General features: G+C 33.9%; 1 protein-coding gene across 2 annotated transcripts in view; it reads left to right on the plus strand.

Annotated features, from left to right (window-relative positions):
- Positions 1-9,417, plus strand: part of VAPA (VAMP associated protein A) — a 38,615-nt gene extending 29,198 nt beyond the window's left edge. The window contains exons 5-7 of one of the 2 annotated variants that reach the window (XM_081077985.1): positions 605-736; positions 4,732-4,905; positions 8,651-9,417. In XM_081077985.1, coding sequence (XP_080934111.1) covers positions 605-736; positions 4,732-4,905; positions 8,651-8,809 — 465 coding nt within the window. In that variant the 3' untranslated portion in view covers positions 8,810-9,417. The remainder of the gene's footprint in view (positions 1-604; positions 737-4,731; positions 4,906-8,650) is intronic. The other variant, XM_081077984.1, reaches the window with a different exon arrangement.
- The last annotated feature ends 2,244 nt before the right edge of the window (positions 9,418-11,661 follow it).

The raw sequence follows: 11,661 nt of genomic DNA on the forward strand, positions 1-11,661 counted from the left end.
AACTTGAGAAGGTAGGAAGAGAACTGCAGAGATAATTGTATACTACAGTGTTACATGCATCTTTAAATTTGTTTATTGGTCTTGGGAGGAGTGTGTGTGTGTATGTATGTGTGTGTTTTGGAGAGGTGTTGAGTATAGGAGAGGTATATAAATCATTGTAGATTTGAACCTTGGGGAAAAATTCAATTAACTTAATTGTTCAGGTTGAATGGTATCAAAGTTAAGAAAATATGAAGTCCTTGTTCAGATATTGGCAAATGTTGATTAGTAACAAAAATTAAGCATCACAAAGTTAGAAGGTACTCATTTTAGGATAACTTGAGGCTAGCATAAATTTAATAAGGTTTGTATATAATTTGAACATAATGCAAAATCATAGGTAATTTTGTTAGGGAAATAATATAAAAAATTCAGAAATTTTGTACTTTTTGCTTTAACATAGCTATTATTTATTAGTATTGTTTCTTATGTTTAACATCTTTTTATAGAATAAAATGTGAATGTCTTAGAGTCTAATGATTTTTATGTTAGTCATTCCCAGTACCATGCAGGAGAACTCAGAGTTTGGTGCGAATCTGAGAATATGTTTCCCATGCCACCTCAGGGTATAACTTCAGGGACTGCTTCGGCTGTCACTTCAATGAGCAGCATCAACCACACAGTTGCAACTCCTGCCAGTTATAACATGAAGAATGACCCCAGGGGACTCACTGTGTTCAAACAGGAGAAGCAGAAGGTTTGTTTTAGGGAGCTAACAGACATAGGAGTCTACTCGTGTTATTGGTTTTGTTAACGTAGTTACCTAGCACACATGTGGTATTGTGAGTGTGTTGGGTGAAGTAAAAAGAATTGAAATTTTCAATTGTGTATAAAATGACAGTAGAACTACAAATCAGTTAAATATCATATGCACAAACTATGCTCTATTCTAAAAAAAATTTAACAATAAAATCTCAGTATTGAGCAGGACAGATGTAAATTTGATCATTATTATGAAATTGCTATGATTTTTCCTGTCACTGAGATTTTGGGAGCATATGCTAGAAAGGAAGTTAGGAGCATATCTGAATAGACTAGCAGACATAGCAGTAAAGGTAGGAGTTGGCAAACATTGCTTTCCGGCAAGTATTTATGTTTTAAAAAAATAAGTGAAATTACTGTTTTATGTTTTATCAAATACAAATAATAGTAGCACCCATCTTTAACTGTCTTTGTTAGTTATTTACAATGTCCCAGGGTAGGAGAATTTGTGGTACAAGCCCTAAATATCTTAGGTCATCTTTGAATGTATTTTTGTGTGTGCGTGTGTGTGCGTGCGTGTGTGTGTGTGTGTGTGTGTGTGTGTGTGTGTATACACATATGTACCTGTGTACTCAGGAAAAATGATGGTACATCAATAAGGCAATGGTGACTTTTAGGTGGTATAATGATTGCTGTGTGATTCCCTTTACCATTTCTTGCTTTCTGGAAACTTCAGGAACCCTACAGTGTGAGCAGGTTGCTTATACTTTGATCTTGTTTCGCAGAGAATATGTATACTAAGGCTTAAAAAAATCTGGCCTTTTATCTAAATGTCAAATACTTTTTGATTTTGTGATTTTAGGTATTCTAGAAATAATGACCCTAGAGAAACAGTAAATTGGCTGTTTAAAGTGAAAAAAAGTCTTCAATAACCTTATTTTTTTAAATACTGTCTTTTCCTAGATTAATTATGCCTCTGACAGTTTCATACTATAGCTCTTGGCTTTAGCCTTTTGATTCTCTTTTTATATATTTACACCCCTTACTCATAATAGTCACAAGAATGTTGCCTCATATTTATGTTCTTTTGCTCCTCTGTCCTTCCCAAGGCTTCATTGCAAAAATCTATCTTGCCTTGTTTATATTTTATCTTTCCCTTTCTATTTCTAATCTTCGGCTCTGTCTAATTACAGCCAATAGGAATAACTTACAATATTGGAATTGAAATTCTGAAGATTGTTAAAAAAGAATACAGAAGTAAATTCAACTCATAGATGGAGAGAGATTACTGCTTACAGGCTAAAATAAAATAATGGAAAAAGTACAAGACATGGTATATATTCTTAATTGATATCATGGCCTTGAACTTTGAGTTTATTCTAAGTTGCAGTGTTAAACATAATGTTAATGTAATGTTACTATTCATCAATTTCCTGAAGCAACTCTCAAGGAACAAGCTCTTTTCCTGGAGCCAAACCTCATTAAGTGGAGCTCCTAAATGGAAGCATATACTTAAAAGTCACAGCAGCCTTAGTGTTTCCCATCAGGCTCTTCAGATTGTTACTACACAAATGACTCAGCCGCACCCCCACCCTCTTTAACCCTCAGCTAAGTTAGGTTATGTATGCTTATACTTTAAATATACATAAATAAATTAGATTTCTTTGTATCTACTATGTATGTTGACTGCTTTGTAGGGACCTGAATAGTACATGATATAACTATACTCCATGTAACTTGTTTCACGACTTAACTTGGCTCACTTGTGGAACATGTTTAAGCTTCACTGTATCTTTTGCATTCTAGCCTTTATGTCTGTGTTCCACAAATTGGTAATGACATTTCTTCTCCTTTTTGTTATAAAAGTGGTATAACAACATTAAGAAAAATTACAATAAAAAAGAAAAATCTAATTCTGCCACAGTAAGAAGATATTCATTGACATTACTTAAAATCCCAAAGAGTGGGAAGCTACCCATCAAATGTCTAATGAGTGAAATGTTTAAATTATTTTGGTAAAGAACAGAAAAGAATATTTAATGACATTGTGTCATTAAAATGATAAAAATATAAATGAATAAAGATAAAAATATTACTTGTATGTTAATTATACAAAATATGCGTATGAAAAAATGTTGGAAGATAACAAATAATTGTTGTGTTGGGTTGATGAGATAATAGGAGGTAGGTAATTTTCTCCTCTCATAAGTCTGAATTTTCTGGAATTTCATGAATTTATTTAAAAATAAAAATCCAATTATGAACAGTTTGATGATTCCTCATTTTAATGTTTTTCTCTTCAGTTATGGGCCTCATGCATTTCCTCTTAATTTTTTGACTTTTTGGTATAAGCATGATGTTTTCTCCTCAATTCTTAATCAAGACATATTAAGGAAAAGAATAGGAAAGAAAATACTGGTGGAGAGCCAAATATATCTGAAACAGATTTTTAATAATAGAGGGACAGGGAAGGATAATGTGAAAAACAAGAGTGAGAGAAAAACTTAAAACAAGAAAATTGGAGTGGGCTTCTTAAAAACCCTTCACAATGTGAGGCTTTTAAAGAAAAATAGAAAAATATGAATGTTCACAGGTCAAATATATAGTGTTATACACTAGAACCTCATATAATTAATTTTTACATGGATTTAGGCATACTGATCAAATCACATCCCCTGGATAAGAAAATACTAGATTTCCCCTTGAACAATTTATTTGCACTTAATGTAAATTCAGGAGCAGGGATGATGTGACACTGTGTTTCCCCAAAAATAAGACTGGGTTTTATATTAACTTTTGCTCTAGATGCACTAGGGCTTACGTTCAAGGGGTGTCATTCTGAAAAATCATTCCAGGGCTTGAAAATAAGACCCGTTAGGTCTTATTTTGGGGGAAACACGGTAGGTGTGTAATCTATAATTAAAATCTAGACATATATATCTGAATTAAGCAGTTTATTTCTTTTTATCTAACAAGTTAAATTTTTAGCAAGTAAAATTTTAATTAAAATGACTTGTTGCACTAATACTGTTATGTTGTATGCGATGGGATAAATGCTGTTAGGATGGAAGGATGCCGAGGCACTGTAGATCACAGGCTCGAGCACTTGGCACTGCCCTAGGTATGTGTATCCATGCCTGTGCTACTAGTTTCAAATGGGTAAGTGTTGGTAAGAATTAAGATTTGGGGGGCTTGTAGTTATAAAAGTGTCTTAAGTACAGTGATTCCATGCTGAATTTCATGAATTAAAGCAAACAGTGATACTGTTTAGTTTGAAAGAATCATTTATGTTTTGAATTTAAGATCATGAAATTAACTCCCTTCCCTCTTTTTTTTTTTTTTTGCCATAGTATGTTTATGTTCATTATCTCCCCTTCAATGTTTATCTCCTTTAGTTATTTTTTCCTATTAATAGGAGTTAGGTTTTAAGTGTTTTTCTTAGATAGTCTTCTAGTTTTATTGGAAGGAATATGATAATATCTCCCTAACCCTCCTAGAACCTCATTTGAATTGCAGAATCAGAGCACTGAAAATGACCTTCATATTTGGATTTTGGTTGGCATCAGTCATTTAGCATACTTTCACTGAATAACTGTTGGCCAAAGTGCTGGATTAAGGAGGTAAATACAAAGAGAAATGACTCTTGATATCCCAGCCTTTGAAGTACTGTAGGAAAGAACATCAAAAATGCATTGTTATGATAAGTGCTTTGGTAGAGGTAAGTGCAAAGGGTTATGGGAGTAAGGAGGGAGTGAGCTGCTTATTTTGCTTATCTAACTGCTGACATTTACTGATGTAGTCCTAAAATTGTTCACAGATACCAAATACCATAACATTTGGTGTTAAAAATTTTCTTAGTGAAATTGAAAATTGTCAAAACTTTTAAGTAATGTTTTTTTTTTTAAAGAAGGATATGGAGTTTAAATTTTTGTTTAAAACCTGTAAGGAGATTTGGTCAGTTAAAAAACTCCCACTTTCTTTGTAATACAGAATGATATGGAACCTAGCAAAGCTGTTCCACTGAATGCATCTAAACAAGATGGACCCATGCCAAAACCACATAGTGTTTCACTCAATGATACTGAAACAAGGAAACTCATGGAAGAGTGTAAAAGACTTCAAGGAGAAATGATGAAGCTATCAGAAGAAAATCGACACCTGAGAGTAAGTTATTTTTGAAAATAAGTGATTTAAATAAAGACATGGGATATGTGAATATTAGGCCTTTTTATCTGTCAGCTTTTTAATGTATCTTTGGTCAATTCTTCTCTTCCAATTTGATTATGTCCTGTCCTTTGCTCCCTACTTCCCATCTTTTTTTTATAGTTTTACCGTGGCTTCTCATTGCCTGCAAGTTCTTATCCTAGAAGATGGCCTAGTTATTTGTGATCCGGCTAGTGACTTTGCTAGCTTCCTCTCTTGTTTGTACCATTCACATTCTGTGCCCTAGTCATATGAACTGTCTAGAATGGTGCTGTCCCATAGAGTAGCCAGCCACTAGTCATATGGAGCTATTGAGCACTTGGTGTGTGGTTAGTTTGAATTGAGATGTGATTGTAAAATACACATCGATTTCTTAGACTTAGTACAAAAGAAGTAAAATACGCCTTTTTTTGTATTGTTACGTATTGAAATAATATTTTGGTTATATTGGATTGAATACAATATATTAAAATTAATTTTGCCAATTGTTTTCTACCTTTTTAACATGCTATTAGAAAATTTAAAATTACTTCTGTGGCTCACATTTGAAAATCATACTATGTTTGTTTTGGACAACATTGCACTGTAGTATCCTAAAGAAACTTCTCTGTTTTATCACCCTTCTTTTGCATTAGCTTGTGTTCTTCCCTCTGACTGGAATGTCTTGAATTCCTTTCCTACCATCACAGCACATAAATACATGCACATTTGTCTCTTGGTACTTGGTTCTTCTCATCCTTTCAGTAGGACACTCTCCCTCTAAAAAAGAAAAGAAAAATTGCTTTGGAATGCTATCTCCTTTGTTTCCACCATACCTCTGTTGGAAGTATTTCTCCCTCTGGTGGGCTGTAGTTTCCTTGGGGGTGTAAGGACTGTGTTCATTCATCTTTGCATTCATAGCACATGCATATAGTAGCCATTTGTATATTTGAATGAATAAATGAATGGGCCGGTGAATTGAGGAATTTGAATATGTGTGGAGGTTATTAAAAGCCTTTGACAAGTAATTATTTCAAGATCTGAGTACCTTTAAATTGCTTTTTTTAGGCTTTGTCCTTTTTTTTTAATCAAAGTAGAAGATACAAAAATGTATATAAGTAAATAAACTAAATTATGGGACTTAATCTACATTTGGTTGTTCTGTGTGTTAAATGTACATAGAAACTGGGATCAAATATATAGTGATGGAAAGAAAACTGATTCTGGGTGGTGAACATACAATGTGGTATGTAGATGATGTATTATAGAAATGTACACTTAGAGCCTATATAATTTTACTAACCATTGTCACCCCAATAAATGTAATAAAATAAATTTAAAAATAAAAATTAAAAAATTGGAAAAAATGTTCAAAGGAGCCACATTCTGAATCAGAGGCACTATATCTTGAATTGATCTATGTTGAAATAATTTTTCTGGCTATCTCTTCATATCCTTTAGTACCCCCTGGGGACACCCCTACCCTCTTCCCACAGCACCTGTCTGGATAGTGGAAAGAAGATCTCCATTTCACACCCACACACCCATGGATTTTTAAGGATGCAGTTTTTTGTTACTTTTACTTTATCTGCCATGACTTGCACAGTTGTGTTCTTTGATGAAAGATGTGCTCATTAGCATGCTTGGTATATTTGTTCAAAAAACCACTGTTTATCTCTCGGTAGAGAGGGGAGAGTGGAAATGGTAGGAATAGAATGGGTAGGGCAGGGCTGGAAAATAAGAAGAGTGAACAGGGAGCTAAGTGAGTGAGACTTAATTCCTGATCTCTACTCTTTATAGGCTGATGCTCTCTAGGAGATGTTATTTGAAAAAACATTCTGCTGTTCAAACGATAAGTAAAAGATCACTGGCTTGTAGAATCAGTTTCAAGCCCTTTAGCATTTCATACATAAGGGCCATTATAATTTATTGCTAGATTAATTTTCTCGAGCATGTCTAATCACTACCCCTTTTTATTCCTCTACCCCTGTTGTTCTTATTCCAGACTATGTCTCTGAATCTCCCCGAGAGCTTTTTAAAAATAGACCTGGTCAGTCCCTCCTCAGACCTACTGAATCAGAATCACCAGTGTTTTTTAAAGTTCTTGCTGGGATTGAGAATCACTGCTCTTTCCACACAGGACTAATTAGATTAAAACCAAAAAGACCCACAAACCCTCAGAAAATCCAGTAATGCAAATAAAGTGGTATGATAACAAGAGGACTCTTTTACTTGGTATTAATAAGCACCTAGAAAAATCAGTGTGAGAAAATAAAATTAGCTTGTACTGAGGAAGTAAAAATGTGCCCTGCCATTCATCTGGTTGGGATGATGGACACACAGATAAAGCCAACTGCCTAGGTCACAGATACAGATATCAGTATTTTTCCCAAGGTCATACTGCCACTGGTAAAGTGTCATAACAACTTCCTATTTTGAGTGACTACTACTTTCTTACTGAGAAACATTGCCCCTGAAATCATAGACTCAGAAGTGTTGCTGTATGAAACCATTATATCAGAATGAAGCAGCCCATTCTTATTGGAGCGCAGTCACTTTGGCATAGAGAAGCAGCCTCCCTTTTCAGTCCAGGTGCAGAGTTTCAGATGAGAGGTTTCTGTATGCAACATTCCACATCAGTTATAATTTGTAGATTTCAAAGAAACAGAATTCTGTGTCTACGTTGCAGTTCAGCCCCAATTCTGAACCTTTTACACACAGCCCTCCTTTACTTTACCCCTTTTCACTGCATGAATTGATTTCAAGTTTGTTCTTCAAAGTGTGTCAAAAATCCACAAAAAATAATTACAGTGTTTATAGTTTTAAGTAAATACAGTTACGGTGCTACATTTTATTAAAATAAATAATTATTTTAAAGTATAAAAATGTCCTATTACTCATTTTTGAAAAACACAAAAATAGAGAAAAATGTTCATCTGCTTTCCTAAACTTCCTTTCTGGAACACTGATTGACAAGATTTTTTATAGTTTCAGCTCTTGGGGTAAAGTCAAATGCCACAGTCAGTGGCATGGAAATACCATTCAACTGTAGTCGAACTTTTCAGTGAAAGTGTTACTTTGAGTTTATCAAAACAGTGCATTATTTAAATTTCATCCCGAACTTCCCCCTTCCCCCAAATCCTATAAAGTCCTGTCTCTTCCTTTGGTGAGATACTCCTTATGCCTCAGCTGTGTGGGTGCCTTGGTTGCAATGAGTCAGTAAACCGGTCAGATTACAGATTTGTTTCTGGTAGTCTTCGGCACTGATGGGGCTAGGACAGGTATAACAAATATAAAAATACTGTAGGCCACAATGGAAATAAAAGTGCATGCACAGAGTTGTTCTTTAATTGTATTAATTTTACTAGAATTTTTCCTTCTATGTGAATACAACCATATCTGAGTTTTCAGATTTTTTAGGAGTATATTTCTGAGCTCCAGTTTTTAAAATCAGTTTTTATAATGTACATTCTATAAAGACACTAATTGAATGTACAATTCAGTGATTTTCAGTAAATTTACAGGATTGTGTAGCCATCGCTAGAATCCAGTTTTAGAATGTTTGCATCATCCTAGAAAGTTTTCTTATGCCAGCTAATAGTTAATCTTTATTTCCTTCCCCAGCCACATGCATACAGATCTGCTTTCTGTCTGTAGATTTTTACCTCTGTAGTCTTATTATATGCGTGTTTGTTTTTAAAATCTCTTTGCGTATATTTTTTTCTAGGATGAAGGCTTAAGGCTCAGAAAGGTAGCACACTCGGATAAACCTGGATCAACCTCAGCTGCATCCTTCAGAGATAATGTCACCAGTCCTCTTCCTTCACTTCTTGTTGTAATTGCAGCCATTTTCATTGGATTCTTTCTAGGGAAATTCATCTTGTAGAGTAAAGCATGCAGAGTGCTATTTCTTTTTTTTTTTTTTTCTCTTGACCAGAAAAAGATTTGTTTACCTACCACTTCACTGGTAGTATGGCCCACGGTGACCATTTTTTGTGTGTGTACAGCGTCATATAGGCTTTGCCTTTAATGATCTCTTACGGTTAGAAACACAATAAAAAAACTGTTCGGCTACTGGACAAATTGTATATTACCAGATCCTCACTAGCGATGTCAGTTGCACATTCAGTCCTTTATGAAATTCATAAATAAAGAATTGTTCTTTCTTTGTGGTTTTAATAAGAGTTCAAGAATTGTTCAGAGTCTTGTAAATGTTATTTTAATAATACCTTTAAATTTTATCTGTTGCTGTTACCTCTTGAAATATGATTTATTTAGATTGCTAATCCCACTCATTCAGGAAATGCCAAGAGGTATTCTGTGGGGAAATGGTGCCTCTTACAGTGTAAATTTTCTCCTTTACCTTTGCTAATATCATGGCAGAATTTTTCTTATCCCTTGTGAGGCAGTTGTTGACTGAGTTTTTCATCCTTATGATCCTGTCCCATGGTATTTAACATAAAAAAATAAAACTGTTAACAGATTCTTGCTCGATAGCTTGTTTGTGTCTGTTGTGTCATTAGATGGGGATACCAGGGAGGCTATACTATGATAATTTGAAGTTATAATGCATAATTTTATCTTGCATTGAAACCCTTTCAGATATTACAATATTTGAAGGTGAAAGTCCTCGTTCTATTAAGGAAAGGAATTGATAAATTTCCAAGCTACTTTTGGTATTTTGGAAGATCATAATCAGTTTGTCTTCAAGATATAAAATAAGTACCGTGAGAATAAAAGTGCTGTAATTTTTGTCAGTTTATGTGTATGCCTTGTGACACTATTGTGTTTAATTTACCCCAGTCTCACTAGGTTCTTTTAGTATCTTCTCAAGGAAGACTCATTCTCCTTGGTTGTAGTCAAGTCCTTATTAACCAGCCTAATTCCTTTTGTAACAATTTTATAATAATAGTTAAAAGTAGGTGTTTTTCCCCCCGCCCAATTTGACACTCAAAGTAAATTCCCATAATGGAACTTTGGTATTACTGAGCAAGCGTTGGGAATCTTCTTTGTGAAAAATGATTTTATCCTTGGCAAATCTGTTAAGCACATGAAACACATTTTCAATATAAATATGCATTATAGGGTCTGATACTCTCCTGCACTTAGTCTTATGTCTTACTCATTTCGTTTGTACTGGCATAGAAATTTTGCAGCCATAGAAAATATATTCAGTTTTTTTTACTGAGTACAGTCTAATACAACTGACTTGATTTTGAAAATAGGTATTGGTTTTGTAAAAGACACACTTTTATCTGAAAGGGAAATTGGACTTTCGGACTTGATGTGGTGCAGTGAAGTGTGTTAGGCCCAAGTCTGTGTATACATTTTATAAATGAGAGATGTTGTAAAGTATTTTGGTTGCCTTTTCATTTTAAGTATGTTTTGATTTGTCAGATTACATATATTGTGCCATTGGCTCTATGGTATCTTTTATAAAAAACAAATCTCTTGATGTGTGCAAAAGTTACTAAAACAAACACAAGTAACACCTATCTATTACTAGCATGTTACTGCAGGTATGTATCCATTGTTGTATGCTTTACAGTCATTGTAAAATTTCCCTCCCTTTCTGATAACTGGAAAAGCATGCTAGAAAAAGGCTTGCATTTTTGTCCCATAAATGCAGAATCAGTAATTCCTTGGCTTAAAGCTCTCTATATAATCTATATTGTTGGTGATAAGCATCAAGCTTGATATTTCATGGCTATCATTTTTTTTTAAATTGAAGTTCTCAAAAATTTGGCAAAATCCCGTTTTATGGGAATGCTCCTTAGAATTCATTTTGTTCAACCCCTTTGTTTTATAGTTGAGGAATCTGAGGCCTTTATGAGAGTTAAGAGAGCTTTTCCTATGTCTCACAGGTAGGTAGAGGCAGAGCTGGATCTAGAAATCTGCTCTCCTGACTAGCTTGGTGTCTTTTCTGGTAACTACAGAGAAAAAAAATGTGTCTTAATTTGACATGACTTAGATAATGAACATAAGATGTTATTTAATAAGTGTATGTGAAATTTTCTATCATAAGATTGTTGAATAGTTTCAGGTATATGTTTGGTTTTAATGTTTAAGGCTAGAAATCCTCTCTTCATGTTGGTAATAAACACTATGAAATACAATGTATTTTTAGATAGGCATTCTACAAAATGCATTATGTAATGGTTTTGAGATAGATTGTATAGTCTGGGTAGCATCTGCAAAATAAAATGTACATCGGCTTCTTAACTGCTTTACAATATCAGGGGATGTTCTGATTGTATAGGAGACTTAATTTCTATTCTTTTTAATTGCTGTATGAAATGCGATGAGATTATTTTACTACCAGTTTGGTAACATTAAAAGAGTCCAACTGTATTATTAATTGGCTGACAACAATATAGATTAAATTGTCTTCATTCCTTACATGTTTAGAAATTTTTGTTTGCCTGCTTACTTGTGTATGTAAGCATGAGGAAAATACACTCTTGTTAATACTGAAATCACAATCAAATAACTAAGGCCTTAAGTTCATATGTGACGCTTGCTAAATGCACTACCTTCTCCTTCATTCTTTCTATAACTAATGTACCCTAACTTTGCCCATTGTTGTCTTAACAAGAAACAAATTTAAGAATTGTATTCTGGGTGTGTTAACTTAAAAAAAAAAAAGACACTTGGAAGACTGTATCAAATTTAGAAATTCTGGTCAAAGAAAAAATAATCTTAATTTCTCCAAGTATTTTAGGTCAAAATTTCTCCTAA

Source organism: Rhinolophus hipposideros (genome assembly GCF_964194185.1).
Source record: "Rhinolophus hipposideros genome assembly, chromosome: 17".
Lineage (NCBI taxonomy): Eukaryota > Metazoa > Chordata > Mammalia > Chiroptera > Rhinolophidae > Rhinolophus > Rhinolophus hipposideros.